The sequence below is a fragment of the Pinus tabuliformis genome, chromosome Q (assembly GCF_031772625.1).
Source record: "Pinus tabuliformis cultivar Carrire ecotype Pingquan chromosome Q, CPIR1, whole genome shotgun sequence".
Classification (NCBI taxonomy): domain Eukaryota; kingdom Viridiplantae; phylum Streptophyta; class Pinopsida; order Pinales; family Pinaceae; genus Pinus; species Pinus tabuliformis.
The window spans coordinates 1,316,134,311-1,316,157,982 of NC_142296.1; the positions used below are offsets into that span (position 1 = coordinate 1,316,134,311).

A 23,672-nucleotide genomic window follows, 5' to 3' on the forward strand; every position below is an offset into this window, starting at 1 on the left:
TGTAAAAATGGGATTTGGCAGAGGATCAAATAATTTCGCAGAGCTCTTGGCCATTCGAAATCTATTACATTTCTCATTGACACATCAGTGCACCAATATTAATATATTTGGGGACTCAATGACGGTTGTTAATTGGATCAATAATGCCACTATTTGTCATACACACACTCTCAGCAATATATTATATGATGCACATACACTCAAGGCTGCATTTAATCATTTCTCTTGTCTACACATTTACAGAGAACATAACAGCGAGGCTGACAAATTATCGAAAGAGGCCACGATACTTCCCAGAGGCGAATGGCTAATTGTGGAGCAGTGTGGGACGGAAGAGCACAAGTTTTATCATAGGCCATACATAGACCAGAGAGATCAGCGGGACAACAGTCCCGGTAGCCGACAGTAATATTGCAATTTTGTCTTTGATGAAAAACTGTATATAGATATGGATATCATAAATGTATGCAAATAGATCCCACGTGATCTCGAATAGGCTATACAGACAGACTCAGTTTTGTTTCTATTTCATTTTGTAAAAACTCTGATACATCACCCTGCGTGGTGGATTTTGTATGAACACTACAGCATATGCCAATGGCATCTACTATATGTAATTTTCTAAATATAATGAAAATTACTGATTTTTCCAGTGGAAAAAAGTGTATTTTACTAATATAAATAGTTAATTAATTTTAATATAAATATATAAATATTTTAACTTATTTTTATTTATTCATATGTATGCTTTTCAAAAAATATAGAAGCATTATTAAATAGGTACAAAATTTATTTGTTGCCATGAGTAGCTCTTGTGTTTGGTACCAAACACTGCTTTCAATTTTATAAAAGGAATAAATCTAACCAAGTGTGTTTTTCTAAATATTATTAATTAATTAAAATGATATTTGAATAGCATTAAAATTAAATAAAAAAACTTATTTGGTTTTGTTATCACGAGGGAATCTTAAAAATTAATATTTAAAAATGATTATTTCATTATTTCAACCATTGAAAAATAGAATACATATATAAGTTAATTTTAAATTTTGTATCTTATATAAAATAAAAATGAATAAGCAAGTGAATGTGCTTTTAAAGCAACAAATGATTTTTTCTTCTACAAACACAGGTAGTGATGCAACAACCTGCTTGGTTATTTCTGAAGTTTTAATGAAAACTCCCATTACTATTATTCTGGTTATCGTTTCATAAAAATAAATGATGTTTAGCTCTTTGTCATCCATTGAAATGGAATAGATCTCTTTATTAGATTTCCATTTCACAATACATTTCTTCATTGGATTTCTATTTGTCTTAAAAAGAAAGATGTGATTAAAAGAAGAGAAAGGTTAAAAATGAAAAGGAAAACACATATGCTCTATTTAGTTTGGGATGGCTCTCAATTAAGTGAAGAGAAAACAGTTAAAGAGTTGGCTCATTCAATTGGAGTCTATGAAAATTCCAATGTCTTTCGTGTTTTCAAATTAATGAAAATTCTTGAGCAAAATGATGCTAAGATGTTAAAATTGGAACAGCAATTATCACAACGAGAAGAACAGTTGACACTATGAGACCAGCTTAATTATTGATAATTTACAGCTATCAAAGCACATGTTTCAAATGTCAAATCAGTGTCCAGCTCAATCCACCTTCGTAGATTGCATATCTCCTATTCATTCATGATGGTAATCATCCAATGAGGCTTCACAAGCAATTACTTCAAGGCCTCACAAGGAATTACTTCAATGACTTGAAGACTTACTTTATTAAGGCATTAAAAAAAACTTCATACTTTTCCATTTTCATTATTAAGTTGATAGTTTGAAAAACTAGCAAAGAAAGATTTATGTTTTATTTTGTAATATTATTTGCAGTTGTCTATAACTCGATTTTTTGAAAGCTTTTCCGGCGGGTTTTTCTGGTCAAAATCCGTTAGCAATTTATTGGAATCGCAAGTTTCATAGCTAGTTTCTGCACAATGAAAGCGTCCTAGGGGTTTTCCAGGGTGCTGAATCCAAATATGCAGTTAAAAAACCATTTTAACTGCAACAAATCAAGATTTAACTTCAATTTCTTCCGCCAGATTCCGTCACCGGAATCTCCAAAAAGTCGCATTATAGACAACTCCATATTATTTAAAGAGTAGAATGATCCCGCGAAAAGGAATCTGATTTTTCAAAACGAAATAAATTCTGCATTGTTATATATTTTTGGAGCATTAAGAGTTCATATTGAGATTTCATACTGGTTCAATTAATTATGATATTAATAAACTAACTTTATTATATAATTTATTTCTCTTTAATATAATTTTGGACTATTGAGATTTCATATTTGGTTAAGTAATTATGATATAATTGTGCACTATTGAGATTTCATTATGATATTAATAAACTAACTTTATTATATAATTTATTTCTCTTTAATATAATTTTGGACTATTGAGATTTCATATTTGGTTAAGTAATTATGATATAATTTTGTACTATTGAGATTTCATACTTTGGATTATTGAGATTTTATATTTGTTTAACTATCATATAATTTTGTACTATTGAGATTTCATATTTGTTAACTATGATATTTTGTACTATTGAGATTTCATATTTGTTAACTATGATATTGACGTTTTAATTTGCTTGCTCATTTTTCATTGAAATAAAAAATATTATGTTTTATTCTTTTAATACCTTACTATTGAAGTTGGTTACTGTTGACTAATTGTTCTCAATATTATTACGACATCGAAGAAAGAATATTTTTGTGTGAACGTTGTAGGTGAATAAGAGTAATTTAAATATTTAACTAAATTTAGTTTCATTGAATTTAATTGCTTACAATCTATAAGTGTAGATCTTAATCACATCTTGTTGATATTTTTTGTTTCACATACGAAATATATAATTTATGGGGTATATGTATATTAGCTTAGCAATATAGTAATAAAAATAGATTGATTTGTTTTTCTTGCCATGAGTCTCCTTTTTTGGAGGAAGTTCACTTATTGACAATCGGGTCCACATATAAGTTGAAATCACTATACCAAAATGGAAAAGGGTCTAATTGGGATCTTGTCTAGGTGATTTAAGATGAGGTTAATTTTGGAAATTAACACTTTATTCCATATTTTAGAAATATACAATATGAAAACAAGTAGTCCATCCATGGATAGTTAAGAAGCACCAAGGTGCCTTCATAGAATTTGCCACATGTTGACATTGTTTCATTGGTCCTAAATTTATGAATATATCCTATTCGGCATAAGAATAGGTCAATTTGTTTGTTTCTAACAACTTTTATTGAGTTTTAATTGTTTTATAAGAACCTAATTATTTTGAAGAGAAATGTTTCCATCAATACTAGAGACCTTTGCACTACAAGTCTTATAATTGAAGAATTGATCAACAAGACCTTCAATCTTGGCAGTGTAGCTTCACCACATTGTTCCTTTGTGGAATTTCTCTAGTAGGACCGAAACCTTTGAGACAAAATCATAATCAAGTGAATAGAAAAAATAAAAGAATACATATATAAGCAAGATGGATGTAAAGGACTAGTTGGACTGGGGCAAGACCCGTAGAATATTCAGTTGGGACTAACATTGTATGAGGTTTTCTTGTATCACAAGTGATCCAAAAGCTTAGACCTATAATGCATTGAAAACAATTATGTTACTCATGTTGATGTAGGACCTATGAAATATTGCATGAAATGAATTAATAAAAATGATAATCAGAAGTGCTTAATGATAAAAATTTCCCATTATTATACTATTATCACAAAAGTATCTAAATAAATAGTCTCAACAAAAAATATATATTTTATTCAACTACAATTTTCAACTAACTATTTTGCTTAGAATAGAGAACAACTAAAATTGTGCCAAACTTTGTTGAAAGTCACCTTGTCTAAATTAAATATTTTATAGAAATGAAAAACTAAACTTTGTGCTCTTTCCATGGATGGTGTTGTAATGTAACACCCAAGGATGCATCTTTTTGCTAAGGCAAGAGCGAATCCTTCTATTCAATTGAAAAAAAGAAATAGTGTATAAAATGCTCAACGCCAAACTAGCTGTTAGATCCTAAGCTAAAGATCCAGCGGATGAGAAACATTTCGGGTGGCCAACAAGCACACCGTTTAACAAGAAAATCGGACCAGATGAACTTAGTAGACCATAATTGATAATTCAATCAGGTCCATTTTTAACATAACCTTCGTTCATTTTCACCTCCCGAAATCCGCCATATGCGCGCGATTCCAGATAGGTCATGCGAACAGCTCGAAACTTAACCTCTGTTTCGGACCCACCAACAAGCACGATTAATCCTAGCCATAGATTGACCGCGATTGATCCAACGGTTACGAATCATATTGCTCGGCCTTAACTCATTGATATTTACCACGCGATGAGGGCGGTATTGTCTGCCCACTCTGAGCCACGTGTTGCGTGGTGAGTGGAATCGTTTCCAAATGAGAAAAACTGCTTCTGGCATGAAGGGGGTGCGATACACCAGAAACCACTTTGAGGGTAGTAAAGCTACCGCAGGCAAAAAAGCAGGGTTTTGCGGCTGCCACGAAAGTCTGGATTCTGGCGCCTGGGCCAAAGGAAGATGAACATCCCTTCTTCCAACCATCCCCCTGAAATGTTTGGTTCACTGTTACCAATCATAGACCTGAATACTAAAAGCGACCTTACTTGTGTCATAACTCTGCATAAAAGTCAACCAGATCCCATCTATGTGGCTCTGTTTCAGAATGCCTTATTGTCCTCTTCCGCTTGACTAAAACACTGCTCCCTTAATCTGTTATGAGGCATTTCTCGCCAAATCAACTTGACCCTGTTTTTAGTGCAAACCACTCCGTGATTGACCAGAATGTCTCCCAATTTATTGGTCATCCTTCACACATGAGTGAAACTCATTGTGCGTAAGTCTAAGAGGTGAAATTGGATCCTTTGAAAGACTTGGATCAACCTCCAATGACTTGAGACTTTTTCCAAGTCTGTGCCACAGCAGATTCTTTTAACCAAGTTAATGATCAACTCAGAGTTGGCTTCAATAATAAGATTCTAGAGATTATCCTACTTTAGGAAATCTAAACATTGTTCAAGAGCCATTAATTCAGCCATATTGTTTGTAGCTCTTCCCAGATGGCAATGAAAAACAAAAAGAATATAGTTGTTATCATCCCGTAACACTCCTCCAAAACCAACAAGACCTGGGTTGCTTTTTGAGGCCCCATCAATGTTGAATTTCAGAAAACCCTGAGGGGGAGTATGCCAATAATCTGGCTTATTTACCGGATTCATAACCTTCCTATCCATTTCGTGTGGTATAAGCCCCTGCATACCCAGCTGATGAAGTATCCACATCTCATTTTCTGAAGGTGGATTTTTTGGGGAGTTTTGTACAATAGTGCCAACCATCTCCTTGAGTTATCTTAAAATCCACTCAAAAATGTATTGGGTGGTGCTGTGAACATTTTTTAAGATTCTATTGTTCATTTCTTTCCAAGCATTCCAAATTATGAAGCCTGGAATTAAAACCCAAGCCAAGCGAAGAAACTCATACTCAGAAAAGTTTCGTCTCCAGTTATTTAGGGTGTTGATAATGCTTTCTTTGTCCCTATCCGTCTATTGGAAAATTGTGGCAAAAGTGTCCCACAACCTTGAGGTGTAGATGTAGTCATTGAGAAGGTGCTCCATTGTCTCCTCTTGGGCTTCACAGAGTTGGCATCTAGAAGGTCCTAGAACACCCCTCTTCCGAATATTTTCCCAAGTCAGAATTTTCTTGTGATGAACCAACCACATGATGAGTTTAATTTTCATCCAACCTTGATGCCTCCAAAGGTTCTGCCAAACCCTGTCCGGTATGTAGGAATCCAGCTCAAGGAATATCTTCTTGGCTTCCTTAATATTGAAGGTACCTTCTTTATTATTGCCCCATCTAAGTTGGTCATGCCCCTATGAAACAAGAATCTTCCTTTGGTCCAAAATTTTCAGTAGTGCATCTTCTTTCGCTTTCAAGGGGTTGTCATCCTCAAATTCTATATTCTTCCAGGTTCTCCATTTTTCTTCAATACTGGTTTGTTCCCAAAAATCTTTAACCCGAAAAAACCCTTTGGTATCCGTTTCTTTCTTGAGGTCCAGAAAGCCCTCTCTTAACAGTGTAGGTTCTTGTTGCCATTTATCCTCCCAAAACAGAGCCAGGTCTCCTTCTCTGATTTCCAAGAAAATATTATTCTACACTAAGCCTCTATTCTCTCAGGCCTTATTACAAACGTGGAATCCTTTTATGATTCCCGTCATCCTTATGTGATCATTATCTTGCCAAGTGCTGGCATATTTTTCTTTCCATATACTAGCCCACTGAGCCTTTGTATCTTTAACCCAACGCCACCATAATTTTGATCCTAAAACCTTGCTGAGTACATCTGGATCATCCAATCCAAGACCCCCATGAGTTTTTGGTTTGTAAATCTTATCCCAGGCTACCAAGGCCCATTTCTTTCTCTCCTCCCCTTTGCCCCAAAGAAAGTCTCTTTGAATGGCTCTAAATTGTTGTAAAAATCCCTTTGGATCTGGAAGTGCTGAGAGCATAAAAATGGGGATTGATTGCAAAACAGCTTTTGTAAGCACCAACCGACTTGCCAAGTTTAAAGATCTGATAGTCCATTTTCTAATTTATCATGCATCTTATTAACTACTGGTTCCTAGATGCTTTTGTGCAAAGGTTTATCAGATAGAGGAACTCCCAGGTACTTGAAAGGAAGGAACTCCCTTTGAAAGCCTAGAATTCTGGAGATATTTCTCTGAATAACGATATTAGTATTAAAGAAAAAAAAATCTTAGATTTGGATAGATTTTCCTCCATACCGGTGGCCATGGCAAAGTCACACAGGATTTGTTTATAAGAAAGAGCTTCTTTTACTATGGGGACTCCCTGCAACATAGTGTCATCAACAAATTGTTGATGGGACAAAGCCTATCCAGTTTTAGAAAGTTGGATACCCTTGATGTTAACCTCTTCTTTCGCATTCTTGATAGACCGCCCAAGTCCTTCCATCATGAGGATAAAGAGAAAGGGAGAGAGCGGATTTCCCTGTTTGAGACCTCTTGAAGGAGTAAAGGTATTGGAAGGAGAACCATTGACCAGAATTGAAAAGCTAGAGGAAGTGACCTGTGGCATAACCCATCTTACCCAACGATGATTAAAGCCAAAGGCTAGAAGGACCCTCCTAATATAAGTTTAATTCAACTTATCATAGGCTTTGGAAAGGTCCACTTGCATAATCATTCTCGCCTTCTTATTTCTTAACAATGAATGCACCACTTCATGGCTTGAATGATGTTATTGAGTATTTGTCTACCCTCCACATAACCTAATTGCTCCACAGAAACTAGAGTAGGAAGAAGGGGTTTGAGTCTGTTGGCAAAAATTTTGGATATTATTTTATACACCACATTGCACAATGCTATGGGTCTAAACCTATCAGGAGTTTGAGCATTATCCTGTTTGGGGATCAAGGAGATGAAGGAAGCATTGAGCGCCTTCAGAATGGTTCTATTCAACCTGGAATCCTCCACTACATCCATAATATCTTGTTTAACAATGCCCCAACATGCTTTAAGGAAATCCACATTGAAACCATCGGGGCCTGGCGCTTTGCCATTTTGCATTTCCTTAACGGCCTCACTGATCTCCTCTTCAGTCACTGGCTTGTTGAGATTGAAATTATCCTCTCTTGATAGTAGCCTAGGTATATGCCTTGTTAAGTCCCTGATAAAGTGATCTCTGTCTGTAGTGGTCTCCTTCGCAATACCTTGAAAGTGCTGGACTAACACAGTTTCTATCTCTTCATGGGAATTGCGAAGATGACCTCCTTCATCCTTGATTAAAGAGATCCTATTATGCGATTTGTTCACCATGGTGGATCTGTGGAAAAAAACTGGTGTTTCATTCCCCTTCCTTTAGCCATTGAACTCTAGATTTTTGTATCCAATATATTTCCTCTTGTTTACATAAGTTATCCCAGCCTTGATGAAGTTTGGTGACTTGTTCATCTCTGCCTCTATCAAATCCATCTGTGATAAGAGTTTGATTGAGTGTCTGCATTTTATCTTCAACCTCTTTTTTCTGCAAAAATATTGCCAAATTCATTCTTGTTCTAGTCTTTGAGTCTGAGCTTGATGTATTTTAGTTTTTTGTGGAGCAGAAACATTCTTGTTCCCTGAATATGCAGATCTTCTTTCCACCATCTTGCCATATTGCTGATAAAATCTGGGTGGGTAAGATAGATACTCTCAAATCTGAAAGGTCTATTCTTGGGGGTACCAATGCCATGTACCTCCATTTTTACAGGCTAATGGTCTGAGCCACCAAAGGGGAGAATTCTCACTATCATTTCCTTGTCTGTGAGCATAAGTTCCTCTAAGATTATGAATCTGTCTAACTTTGAGGCTACTTGAGAATCCCCTCCTCTCTTGTTGTTCCATGTAAAGAGGCCATTATTCATATCAGTGTCAACTAGCTTCATATTATCTATGAAAATTTGAAATTCTATAGAATCTTTGTTTAAAGTTCTTGTTGCCCCTTTCTTTTCCGAAAGTGATTTGATCATGTTGAAGTCCCCACCCATGATCCATGGAACTCCTACATGTCTATCTCTTAGTTCTACAAGAGAATCTAGAAATCTGAGTTTGTCATCTATTCTTTGTGGTCCATAAACATTTGTGACCAAATAAGTCTCACTGTCTCCCACAGGCTAAATAACCACTGATAAATAATTCGTTGATGCTTCATCATCTATTATACTAATATTTTGGGGGTTCCAAAGAGTGAGTATGCCTCCTGCTATATTATCTACTCTAACTTCTAGAAACTCAAATCTATTGAGCCATTTGCTATGAATTTCTTTGATTTTTTGAATGGAACATTTAGTTTCCTGGATAAATATCATATCCAGAGCTTCTCGTTTCATTCTATTGCTAAGTACTCTTTGTTTTCTTTTACTACCTAAACCTCTGATATTCCAAGATGTGAACTTCATTATTAAAGATTTGTAAAGGAGTAGCTGGATAGGCCTTTCATCTTACCTGAATCTATCATTAGCTTTCCACATTCCATCAATAGCTCGCTCTGCTTTTTCCTGCCTCTTTTCTTTCCTGGGTTTCTGGGAGCTAACCCTGGTGTGGTTTTCATAGTTTTCACTCCTTCGTTGCCCTGCCTTTCATTATTTCTTTGCCTTTCGAGCCCTTTGGCTTGAGTTTCCATAGGAATAGCTGTTGTACTATGTTGAACTCTTCTTGAGGTAATGAGTCTACCCTTCCCATGGTTCCTTGTTTCAAGAATCCTTCCAGATCTAGGTTTTGTCTATCCAAAATCTCCCGTAGTTCATGATCCTCCGTTTCCATCTCGCTCTGAGTCATTTCTTGATCCATCTCAAGTTCTCCATCACTCAATATTGTTTCTTTCTGTTTAGAAGCATCATGCTCTTGTTCCCTATCTTCTTCTTTCTCCTTCTCCCCTGCGCTTCCTTCCATTACCTGATCAGCTTTTGATATTCCTTCCTCTTATTCAAGAACTTGGAACCTATTCAGACTAGCCTGTTGCCCTTCTGTTTGCTATTGCTTTGGCCCCCTTTTGCCCCCTTTTCCTCTATGTCCCACTTTGTGAAAGCTTTCAGTGTCTTTCATTGTGGTTGCTTTACTTATGTTCTCTATTTTTCTGAGAGGGCAGTCTCTAAATAGGGGCCCATGCTCATGGCACCTACAACATCTGAAATGAATGTGTTCGTAATCTACTGTTTTCACCCATTCTTCATCAAAAACTTCCAAGATGACCTCATCTGGTAGGGCTCCCGATAGGTCCATCTCCACACATATTCGTGCGAAGGAAGTGTATTTTCCCCTTTTGGTGGCCTCAGAGGCTTTAACAAAACGCCCTAGTTTATTTCCTATGGCAGATAACGATTCTGTTTACTAGTAATCAAGAGGTAGGAAGTAGAGTCTTACCTAGACCGGGACCAAAGTAAAAGTTTCTCGCTCCGGGACAAAATTCATCATCCACAGCCGCATGTAGAGGCCTGCTGCTACGTAGAAGTAGGGTCCTCCTTCAAACACCCTGTCTTTGTCCTCAATATTTGTAAAGACCACAATGAAGAAACCCTTTGACCCAAGGTGTAGGTCTATGCTTCCTTTTGGTTTCCAATGGTATTTAATCCATGCTTGTAATGCCTTTTCAGTGGGCCATAAGCCCATGAATTTACAATTGATAGCATAGGTCTGAATGTGGTCCCTGTGCATCTGCAGAGCAGGATCATTTAAAACTACTCTGGGAGTGACCTCAGCCTTGGGCTTACATGGCCCCTTCTATGTTGTGTTTTCTGCTCCTTGTTTCTTGTCTTCTTCCTCATTATCTTTCGTGCTGTTGTCCTCCCTTAGTTTGGTAAAATCTTGATCCTCTTCTAGATTCCTTTTCCTTTCTCCTAAAGGCCCTCTGACCAGTTCTATAGGTTTCTTACCTCGGCTAGCCATTGCCTGCCTGTAGGAGGCAGTGGAGCTCCCCCCTCTGGGCACCTCCATGGATCTTATAAACCCGAAACCCTAGCTATTCGTCCGCATTCATTGTTCGCTGTTCTGGGTCATTAAGAACATCTAAACGAAAACAATTTTCAAAAACAAATATTAGAGCAAATTACCAACATACAGTCCTACACCCAAGGATGCATCAACATTTACATATTACCAAGTTTTACTTATTACTGTCAATTTTATTCTATTTTTTTGTTAAAAGATTTAGGCTAAAAAGCCAGAACATATTTTGTTACTTATTAATTAAAAGAATTTGATTAGTTTGTAAAAGATGTGAAGAATCAGTTAAATAACTCTTGAAACAATTACAAGCAGTTGCCCAACTTTTCCTTCAAAAATTAAAATGATAGAACCATTAGGGGGTTTGGGGGAAAAGTGGAAGAAGGAACTATGCTGTGAATGGTTTTTCCTAGAGCTCGACAAATTAGCCAGTGGGAAAATACTGTGGATAGTAGTCGAAGGGTACGAGACTTGAGGCTAGACATAGTCCTGATGACCAAGGTACCTGACTCTCTTAGTCACTGTCAGGAGTTGGAAGAGTTCAGAGGGGGATTTTGGAAGTAATTTCCAGATCCATGGCTAGGTGGTGAGACCTTCCAAGCAGAGGAAACAGGTGCATGTTTACAAGCAAAGCACGAAAATAGATAAGTAGTATTTCTATTTTTAATAATTATCAGTAGGAAAAAATATTATTTGCTTTATTTTTACGTAATGAACAAGTTAACATGCCAATGAATTACTAATAAGACTTTGTGAGTGATAATAATAGGCATACTATCTTTCATTACATTTTCAGTATTGTTGGATAGTTACAGACATCGTTGCATAAAAAAAGTAATGACAATATTTAATTTCCAATCACTAAAACAAAATGCATAAGCTATTCTAGACCTTAATTAAAAAAATGGATTAGAGTAGAAGAGAAAATATTCCTGTTATTTTCTAAATACAAACTGTCTCACGGAAAATTTAATAGTCTACTGTGTGATTGAACCATAATCCGTATTCGGTCAATCTATGGGAATTAACAAGTACTTCTCTAATCAACTTTATCAGGAAAAACATACTAAGAATGTCAAACCATGGAAATCTCATTCAAAAGATGTTATTTCAACATTATCCATTTCAAGTTTAATGGAGCTCTGACCATAGCTATAAATTGCCCAAGCTAAGCTTATCCCATCAAAACAGAGGTGACAATCCTGAACTTTAGTGGAGAAAACAAAGATAATATTAAGAACTCAAATTATAATTTCCAGCACTGAATACCCGTGTGCCAAATGTATGTTTATATGCGGCCAACCCAAACATTAGGGAAAACCCTGACGACGAGGCTTCATGAAAAGAAAAGAAAAAGAACGAAATTGAAAGTACTATCGTGCTAATGATTGGGTGCACCTATTGCCCATCATTTTTTTTACAGTAACCAAAATTGCATTTCTAATGAAAAGTCATAGCAATCCAGCCGACAAAAAAGCCTTAAGACTTTTACACAAGGAAACCAAACAATCCTTCATCTAAATAAAGGTTGTTGCCTGAAAATAATTCTCCAGGCAAGCTGGAGGAGAACCAACCTAAAATCGAAGGCAATAACAGTTGTAAGAACATGATCTCACTCCAAAACCTCCTTCCGGGTATGTATATTCATATATACTACAACGTAATGTACCTGCAGACATTTTAACACTTTAGAGTAAGCCCAGAAAACAAATCGAAAGAGTATTTAACTGAGAGGCACTGGTATAGAGAGCAAGCTTACGTGAAAGAAGAATTGTCGAGCAAAGGAGGTGAAGTGCACCTGAAATAGAATGATACGATCATTATCAGTTCTCTGGGATAAACCTTATATCAATTCACTTTGATCATATCACCCATTTCCTCTGGTTTACAGGATGAGTCCAAAACAAGTTCCTCTAGGGCTAGAGTCTTGCTATCGACAATTCTACTTGTACATGAGCCGAGTAGAGTGATGCAAAGACACACACATACACACACGTATGCTGGTGGAATTTCTACGCTATACCTGTGAGCCTGTAGAGGTGATTCGGGAAGGGAAGTTATGCCATCCCACCATACCACCATCCGGGTCACCCTCTGTCACAGAGCCGAAGTTCAACCATCTCTGCATGACCAAATGATGCCTGACCTCGCTGAGGTTTGCGTTATCCTGCAAGTTTAAGCTCTAAGCCATGAAGACATTATATCTCCTTTGATCCAATGGTGGAGATTAGGCTAGGTACCGGGATTCAAGATTTTTCTAACCAGTCTCATCAACATTTAATTAAGGACTGCAGTGTCAATGGAAAGGCCTCGGGGTTCTCTCCACCTTAATGGAGAGATGTTATCCAAGGTGTGCCAACGAGGGAGGATTTATTGCAGATGGGGTGATTGTAGTACTGGGGATTGGAATTTACACTGCCATTTAACCCGAAGTGCTCAGGAATTTTATAAAGTGTAATGATAACCAAAAATTCTTTTTATATAACTAGTTTCGTGTATTAATGTTTTAGTTTGTTACAAATGGTATTAGAGCAACAGGATCACACACTGAGACTTATGGGCTCAATAGATATACATACAAATATATATATATATATATATATATATATATATATATATATATAATACTAACCGAGTAAGTGTGAATGTGAACACAAAGACAAAGATCTGCATCCAAGGGGACAAAAATGCAGAGGAGTTCTGGAACATTGAACGAGCCAGAAGCAACGTATGTAGGGACCGAACGAGACATATGGATACAGCTGGGATAGGAGTCTCACTAAGCCAATGTTGCTCTACTGGAAACAGTTCAACAATTACGTGCAAAGATGAGAAATCTAAGGACGAACAACGAACGACTAAGGTGTGAACAAGAAAGAATCCTCAAAAGTATGTCCGACCGATAAAATTAGTGAGGGCTGGATCCCAGCGCAGAGGATAGGGAAATGACTCCAACGGCCCACCATGGTGAAGATAACGCAGAATCAGCTGAAGGTGACGGAGAATATGAGGAAGGACACTTGGATAACGTTCCTAACCAACACAAAACCAAGAAACATAAAGTGGAATTACAAGGCGAATTTAAAAATATTAAACCATCACTCTTTGAAGCAGAATTTGAAGGAGTTGAAGCTTGGTTAATCCACATGAGTAAGTACTTTTAGATTTATGAGTACACTGAAAAACTTAAAGCACGACTGGAATTTTATCAATTAAGGGGTAAGGCTGCCCTTTGGTGGGAGGAAATCAAAACTGTGAGAAAAATTGATGAGGAATAGGTTACATAGCAGGAATTTCATAAGAATTTCAAGGATAAGTATCTAACGGAGCAGTACTATGATGAAAAGGAAAAGGAATTCCATGAACTAAGTTTGGGAATCTTGACCATGGATGAATACGTGAAGCGATTCACTTCCCTATTACGATACGTTCCATATATGCAAGAAGAAAAGGCCAAGATTCAACGATTTATCAGCAGTTTGCCCAATTTTATGAAGGAAAAATTAGAATTTGATTATCCAAGGACAATCGATGATGCAGTTCGAAAAGCCCGCATCTGTTACCAGCAAATGAGACAAAAGAATGAAGGGTCCAAAGGGGCCATAAGTAGAAAAGGAAGGAATTTACCCCCAAGCAGAAAGATAAGGAATGCTAATGGAAAAAATATACAACAAAGAACATTCAACAAATTTCCAAGGAACCAGCCAAAAGTTACAACCTACACCGAGAATAGACAGTCGGAGGGAGTCAATAAACTTGTAAATGATCAGCAACCAAAACAACCTCTGCCATGTTGGGGATGCGGAGAATCCCATTACTACAAAAATTGTCCACAAAGGGCCAGAACATAACAACTTTCAAATATGTAAGAGGCCTCCATAGTTGGAGACGTAGCAAGGAGCATGCCCAAAATTCATGTTGCTTTGGACAATCATCAAGTAGAATACCAACCCACCATGATAGAGTGTGAAGGTATGATTGTTGATCAACCTGTTTATGTTTTATTTGAACTGGGTTCTAGCCTAAGCTACATTAGTCCTAAATTGGTAGAGAAATGTCAGCTGCAAAGCAGTAAATTTAATAAATCTTGGCTAATTCAACTAGCCACCAAAACAAAGAGAAGGGTATCTGCGAAAACAAAAAACTGCCTTATAATAGTTCCAGGACAACCCATTCATGTTGATATGAATATACTCCCCTTAGGTTCATATGATGTACTAATAGGGATGGCATGGCTGGAAGGGCATTGGTCCCTAGTTGATTGTAAAGAGAAATCTGTAAGCTACCTCACAGAGTCGGGGCAGAGAAAGGAAATTCAAGGGATCAAGAAAAACATTAAATTACGTCTTATTACTGCTAACCAGCTAGGAAGATGCATTAGAAAGGGCTTCCAGATTTATGTTGTCCAAGTAGGATACACCAATGACTGAAACAAGATGACTTCATTGGAGAATATTCCTATAATTCAGGATTTTGTGGATGTGTTCCCTGAATCCATCCCTAGATTGCCACCTAGGTGTGATGTTGATTTTACCATTGAATTAATATCGGGAGCAACTCCTATTTTGAAATCTCCTTACTGCATGAGCATCCCTGAGTTAACAAAACTCAAAATGTAGCTTTAGGAACTTTTGGATAAAGGGTACATTCACCCTAGTGTATCTCCTTAGGGAGCCCTTGTGCTGTTTGTGTGAAAGAAGGATAAAACCTTAAGACTATGCATTGATTATCGTCTGCTAAATAAACTGACCATAAAAAATAAGTACAATTTACCCCGTATTAACAATTTATTTGATCAAGTGCAGGGGGCCAGCATATTCTCAAAAAATTGACTTAAGGTCTAGTTACCACCAGATTAGAATAAAGGATGAAGACATTTGCAAAACCACATTCCGAACTCGTTGTGGCCATTATGAGTTCGTGGTACTGCCTTTCGACCTTACCAATGCTCTAGCCACTTTCATGAGCCTGATGCACAACATTTTTCGACCATTTCTAGATAAATTTGTACTGATTTTTATTGACGATATACTAATTTATTCAAAATATCAAGAGGAGCATGAGAAGCACTTGAGAATAGTATTGCAGATTTTGCAAGAAATTCAGCTGTATGCAAAGTATAGCAAGTGCAATTTTTACAAAAGTCAAATTCAGTACCTAGGCCATGTTATATCAGCTAAGGGAATAACGATGGATCCAGAAAAGATCAAAACTATTATGGAATGGACCACTCCGAAAAAACGTTGCTGACATTAGATACTTTTTGGACCTAGTGGGTTATTACCACTGATTCATTAAAGGCTTTTAAAAAATAGCTTTTCCTATGACCTCGCTACAGAAAAAGGGGCGTGCCTTCCACTGGACATCGGAATTTCAACAAAGTTTTGAGAAGTTAAAGAAATTACTTACTACTGCACCAATGCTAAAGGTAGCAGATCTGGAAAAATCATTTGTGGTATGCAGAGATGCAAGTAAGGAGGGTTTTGGTAGTGTATTAACACAAGAAGGGAAGTTCATAGCCTATGAATTGCACAAACTGAAGGATTATGAGCAACGATACTCTACATATGATTTGGAGTTGACCAATGTAGTAAACTACCTCATAGGAAAGAAATTTATGTTATTAACTGATCATACTAGCCTTACAAATTTCTTTAACCAAACTAGTTTAAATGCTCGGCATGCCAGATGGACCACATTGTTGAGCGAAATTGACTTTGACATGAAGCACCTTAAGGGGAAGCAAAATTGAGTGGCCGATGCACTAAGAATAAAAGTACATTGTATTTATGATGTGAAATACAACCAAGTACGATCTAACCTACTGAATGTCATCAGAGAAGCATCTCTCAAAGACCCAGAATATGCTTTTCTTTGGCAACAAGCCTTGGAAGCTCAAGAAAAAGGGGAACAGTCGAATTATGGTATTAATCTCAACAAATTAATAACGTTCTGAAACAGAATATATATTACTAACTAGAATTTGGTCAAGCAATTATTATTGGATAAATTCCATAGGAAGACATGCGTCGCTCACCCAGGATACTAGAAATTGTTTTCTACCATCAGAAAAAGTTATTTTTGGTCAATCTTAAGGAAGGATGTGGCTGAGTATCTATCCAAATGCTTAGAATGCCATTTGGTGAAGGCTGAACATCAGCATCCCACTGGTCTGTTGCAATGATTACCCATTCCTAAGTGGAAATTGGAGATGACCACCTAGACTTTATCATTGAGTTACCTCGTACTAAGAAGAAACATGACTCAATCATGGTAGTAGTGGAAAAGCTGAGCAAAACCACTCATTTCATACCTGTAAATTCCACCTACAAGATAGTGGATATCATAAACATATTTATGAGGGAGATCTTCTGGCTGCACGAGATACTCTAGGTAGTAATCTCTAATAGGGATGTAAAATTCACATCCATGTTCTGGAAAACCCTCTTCTCCAGATTGGGTACCTAGATTCAGTTTAGTAGGGCTTACCACCCACAGATAGATGGCCAAATAGAGAGGGTAAATCAGGTTCCGGTGGACATGTTGAGAATGTTTGTTATGCAGCAACCGAATAAGTGGGAGGACTACCTCCACCTAGCGTAGTTTGCCTACAACAATTATTATCAAGACTCACTGTGCATGAGCCCTTTTGAAGTATTATATGGGAGAAACTACAGGGTAACCACAGATTGGAATAGCCCTGACAATAGACTAACACTGGGTCATAATATGTTAGCCGAAATAGAAGATACAATTAAAAAGGTTCGTAAGAATTTAAAAATTGCCAAGGATAGGCAAATGATTTATGTGGATAAGAAGAAATCTCATAAGGAATTTCAGTTGAGAGATCATGTATACCTGAAAGTCAAACCCCAGAAAAGTACCTTATAGTGGAAGGGTTGTACTAAATTGGCACCCCGTTACTGTGGACCATTTCGAATCTTGGAACAACTTGGACCCATAGCATACAAGCTAACACTCTGAGGCCATATTCAAGTCCACAATGTTTTTCATGTCTCTTTGTTAAAAAAATATGCATACGACTTCGACATATTCTTAACTGGGAGAATATACAAGTAATAAAAGAATAAAATCAGTAACTTATAAATTGTTGTTTTAAAAAAAATTCTGATAGCAGATTATATTTGTGCAGGTCGAACCCGAAGGAGAAACTCTAGCAGAGCCTCTTTGTATCCTTGATCAGAGAGAAACCATCTTGCAGAAATGGGCCACCACCTAGGTTAAAGTGCAATGGAAGCACTTTTTCTTGGATGAGGCTACTTGGGAAGAGGAGGAAGCTACGCTGGAAGCTTATCCGACATTGTTTTCCTAAAAGAACAACAGGGATGGTGTTCCTCTTAAGGGGAGGGAGCTGTAACACCCAAGGATGCATCAACATTTACTTATTACCAAGTTTTACTTATTATTGTCAATTTTATTCTGCTTTATCCTAGATTGTTAAAAGAATTAGGCTGAAAATCTATAACATATTTTGTTAATTATTAATTAAAATAATTTGATCAATTTGTAAAAGAATTGAAGAATCAATTAAATAATTCCTCAAGCAGTTACAAGCAATTTCCCATCTTTTCCTTCAAAAAGTAAAATGACAGAACCCTGGGGGTTTGGGAAAAAATTAGAAGAAGGAAGTATGCTGTGAATGGTTTTTCCTGGAGCTAGAAAAGTTAGTCAGTGGGAAAAGACCCTCGATAACGACTGAAGGGTACAAGACTTGAGGCTGGACATAGTACTGATGCCCAAGGTACCAAATTGTTTTAGTCACTATCGGGAGTTGGAAGAGCTCGAAGGGGAATTCTGGACGTAATTGCCAGATCCATGGCTGGGTGGTGAGACCTTCCAAGCAGAGGAAACACATGCATACTTACAAAAAAAAGTAGGAAAATAGATAAGTAGTGTTTTTGTGTTTAATAAATATCAGTAGGAAAAATATTATTTTCTTTATTTTTACGTAATGAACAAGTTAATATGCCAATGAATTACTAATAAAACTATGTCATTGATAATAATAGGCATACTATCTTTCATTACATTTTCAGTAATCTCGGATAGTTACAGACATCGTTGCATAAAAAAAGTAATGACAATATTTTATTTCCATTCACTGAAACAAAATGAATAAGTTATTCTAGAACTTAAATATAAGAAAGGATTACAGTAGAAGAGAAAATATTCCTATTATTTTCTGAATACAAATTGTCTCACAGAAAATTTAATAGTCTACTGTGTGATTGAACCAGAATCTGTATTCGGTGAATATATGATAATTACTAGGTACTTCTCTAAGCAACTTTATCAGGAAAAACATACTAAAAATGTCGAACTGTGGAAATCTTATTCAAAAGATGCTATTTCAACCTTACCCATTTCAAGTTTAATGGAGCTCTGACCAGAGTTGTACACTACCCAAGCTAAGCTTATCCCATCAAAGCAGAGGTGACAATCCTGAACTTTAGCAGAGAAAACAAAGATAATATTAAGAACTCAAATTATAAATGTCCAACACTAAATAGTGTGTTCCAAATGTATGTTTACAGGCGTCCAACCCAAACATTAGGAAAAACCCTGATGACGAGCCTTCATGAAAATAAAAGAAACAGAGCGAAATTGAAATTGGATGACCACAAAAATGTTTATATAAACCCTCTGTTAAATTATATGTATGCAAACCCATAACGATAGTACGTAAAAGTAGTATTGTGCTAATGATTAGGGGCATCTATTGCCCATCATTTTTTTTTACAGTAACCAAAACTGCATTTCCAATGAAAAGCTGTAGCATTCGAGCGAGCGAAAAAACCTTAACACTCTAACACAAGGAAATCAAACAATCCTTCATCTAAACGAAGATTGATGCCTGAAAAAAATTCGCCAAGCAAGCAGGAGGGAAACCAACCTGAAATCAAAGGCAATAATCATTGTAAGAATGTGGTATCACTCTGAAACATCCTTCCGGGTATGTATATTCATATATAATGCAACATAATGTACCTGCAGACATTTGAACGCTTTATAGTAAGCTGATAAAACAAATTGAAAGAGTGTTTAATTGAGAGGCGCTGGTATAGAGAACGAGCTTACATGAAAGAAGAATTGCCGAGAAAAGGAGGCGAAGTGCACCTGAAATAGAAAGATACTGTCATTACCGGTTCTCAAAGATAAACCTTATATGAATTCACTCTAGTCATATCACCCATTACCTTTGGTTTATAGGATGAACCCAAAACACGTTCCTTTGGGGCCAAAGTCCTGCTATCGACAATTCTACTTGTACATGATCTGAGTAGAGTGTTTCAGATATATTCAATTATCAGGTGAGATTTGGGTGCTGGTGGCATTTCTAAGCTATATCTGTGAGCCTATATAGATGATTCAGACAGGGAAGCTATGCCATCACACCATAACACCATCTGGGTCTCCCTCTGTATAGATGATTCAAGATTTTTCTAACCTGTCTCATTGAAATTTAATTAAGGACTATAGTGTCAATGGAAAGGCCTCGGGGTTCTCTCCGCCTTAATGGAGAGGTGCTATCCAAGGTGTGTCAGTGAGGGAGGAGTTATACTAGACAGAGTGACTGTACTCCAAGGAATTGGCACTTACACCTCCATCTAACCTAAAGTGCTCAAGAATTTTATAAAGTGTAATGATAACCAAAATTCTTTTTATATAACTAGTTTTGTGTATTATTGTTTTAATTTGTTACATGTAACAATTTTGTAAATGAATAATTAAACTTTGTCATGCCTTTAAATGAACTTTAATGTTATTGTTATTGTTATTGTTGGATACAATAAAAAACAAAAAATAATATACACTTATGGTTAATTTTAATTAAAAGATTTATAAAACATGAATAATCTCACCTTCCCTGTGATATTAGAATACCCTATGAAGGAGAAGGGGTAAAAGTACTTAACTCTCATGTCATAAATAAAATATTTAGATATTGATATAAAGTGACATAATTTTATATAAACTTTTTATAGGGAAAGATAAAATTACCATCTTTAGATTTTAATATGAGATGTTAAAGACACTTGAGTGTTCGTTTTTTTAAGTAAAAGACTCAACTAAAGTATTTGAATACATATGTTAACTAATTTATCTCAATATCAACTTCAAATATATGCATATATATGGGGAGAAATTAAAAGAGAAAAATTATTTGAATATTAATCATAATAAAATATTTTAATGTTGAAAAAAAATGTATAATTAAAAGTAAAAAAACAATTGTGTCATTAATAATAATAATAATGAAAAATTAATCAACATCATAAACAAAATATTGATATGTATTTTAAAATCTATTAATAACAAAATAACATTTTAATATAGAAAATATTACTTATAAATAAAATATTTTATTAAAAATGAAATATTTAAAATATATATATATATATATATATTTTGTACAAAACAATTATTATGGTTAAAATATTTAAAATAGTATCACAATTTTAAATTCTGTCAATTAAGATTGAATAAAAGTGTGTAGGAATTGCAAAGTTTAAACCTAGTGTACACAATCCAAAGTAATCAAATTTTATTTTCTTCTAGACATTGGATTGGTTTATGCGTTGAAAAATACCATTTTAATTATTAAAAATTAATCCATTTACATTTCACAAAATTTAATACTCCAAACTTGCTAAATTCATATTTAAAATAAATTTATACGGGTGCCTATTATATATATATAGACGAGAACTCCCTAAGATTAATGAATCCTTTTATTTGCGGACTATAGTTGATGATTCACACAAAACTCTCACTGATTTGATTCGGAAATCGACATACTTCATTTCGATAATTTTTTCCCTCAGCCAGCGCTCCAATTTCACATTTAACCACCGAGATTCATTCGAACGAAAAAAAAGAACGAACATAATTTCATTGTGGCGCGGCCTGCACGTAGATGCCACATTAGAAGCAATTTGACATTTCTAACGACTCTAGGAGTGCAGGCCAGTGGCTTCTAACTTCTACACACAGAAGACTAAAGGTGAGAAATGGGCATCAACTAACCTGCAGGAGGAAGAGAATGGTAATTTGCATGTGTTATGTTGTTAATAAATGCTGGCATAGTTGCCAAATTCGGCTAAATCAGGTAAAATAAGTTCAATTTGTGTGCCAGATTATTTGGTCTAATTTGGTTAGTGTAATTTTCAAATTTAAAGCTTGGTAAATCATTTATTTTGTATGCAAGTTTATATCAATTTTATTGAAAAGTTCAATAGTGGTTATTCTATCCATTCATTTTCCAAAAATACTATGATATAACTTTATTATAATAATTTTAAACTTGAACCATCAATAGAAAACATATATATTCGTTATATTAAAAAAATGTTTTATATAAAAAAACATAACATCAACTTAACCTCCAGCTGAGGTATTAAACTTGCTATTACCGGTCCATTTTCTTTTTTACAAACAACTGTAACAGTAAAGTTAATACCTCTGTCTCCGAGGTCCCAATGTTAGTTATCTTCTACCGATTTGAACAACTGTAACAGTAAAGTCAACAGCTCTGTCTGCAACGTCCCAATGTTGTTTAGTTTCTACCGTTTTGAGATTTGAGAGGTATACTGGGATTTTTTATTTTTAGTTTTTAAATTGAAATATCTTTCCCAAACTTTCCATCATCATATTTTATTTTTATTATATTATCATATTGAATTTATATTTAAAATTAATATTAATAACTATGAACATTGAGATTAAATTGATAATTGAAATTCCATACCGTTTACTCTTCAATTTTCACTATATGTCATATAATTGAAAAATTGATCAACAAATCCTTGAGTATTGGCAGTGTAACTTCACTGCATTTCTTTTTTGTGGACTTGTTTTGGTAGGACCAAAACCTTTGAAAGCACAAGCTTAATCGAGTGAACAAGGGAAAGAAAAAATAACTTACAAGGACTAGTTGGACTGGTGCTAGACCAGTAGAGTATCCAACTGAAACTAACAGTGTATGCGGTTGTTTCTCTATTACAAGCTGGGATCCACAAGCTTGGACATGTAATGCATTAATAATGTTATTACGTGAGTCATTTTGATGTATGACTCATAAAATATTTTATTTCATATTTGCTAGATTACTTTGACAAAAGTATCTAGAAAATTAATTTTAACAAAAAAATTATTTTTTATTCAACAACAATTTTCAACTAACTATGTTGTTCAAACTGATAAGGGAAATTATCCTAGCAGAAGCCTGGCCACAAGAAGACTAGAAAACAAATCTAGAAGAAGGTCGGTTCCTAACAAGTTTAAACCTGTAACAAGGCATAGTTTATCCTCAAAAGCAAAAAAACTAGAACACTCATAACCAGAGCTCAACCAAGTTCAAATGTCCTCGTGAAAGCTTCATCAAACTAAATTTTGATGGGGCCTCTAAAGGAAACTGAGGGCCAACAGGGTTCGGAGGTATTTTTAGAGATAATCAAGGATGGACCAGATGGGTTTATGCTAATTGGGGCGGTATAGTGAGCAACAATGAAGTTGAATTAATCATTGTCTACCAAGGCATCAGAATATCAATCCGAAACGGGTATACTAACTTGGAAATTGAAGGAGATTCGAACCTAGTAATAGAGATGCTCAGGAAATTGAACAATGGTAAGGAGTGGGAAAAAGTAGCGAAGATTTGGAGGATGGCCGGACTAATTCAGGACCTGGCAGAAATAATGAAATGCATTGATTACAAGATCATAAACCATGTTAGAAGGGATGGTAATAAGGCTGCGAATTTCCTAGTTAACTGGGGCTGCAATGCACAAGATGGAAGGGTAGACATTGTATGGCCAATTCATTTGGAAAAGACACGATGGGAGACCCTCAATTCAATCATTATCCAGGATAATGATGAAATTACAGCTTCAAGCTAAAGGTTACAGATGGCCCCCGATTGGGGTGGAAGAGGTGGCGACATGTGAAAATATGATGAAGAAAAGAAGGTGGCAATGTAGGCCACCATCAAACATAATAATTCCACAGGACGTCGGGATGGCCTGCAGGCAAGGTAGAATCTCGGGATGCAGAG

At 35.8% G+C, this 23,672-nt stretch overlaps 1 protein-coding gene across 1 annotated transcript; it reads left to right on the forward strand.

Moving 5' to 3' along the window:
* Positions 1-7: 7 nt before the first annotated feature.
* LOC149224680 (uncharacterized) lies at positions 8-409 on the forward strand. Its single transcript, XM_089388249.1, has one exon. It carries the CDS (start codon positions 8-10, stop codon positions 407-409), a length of 402 nt encoding a protein of 133 aa, XP_089244375.1.
* The last annotated feature ends 23,263 nt before the right edge of the window (positions 410-23,672 follow it).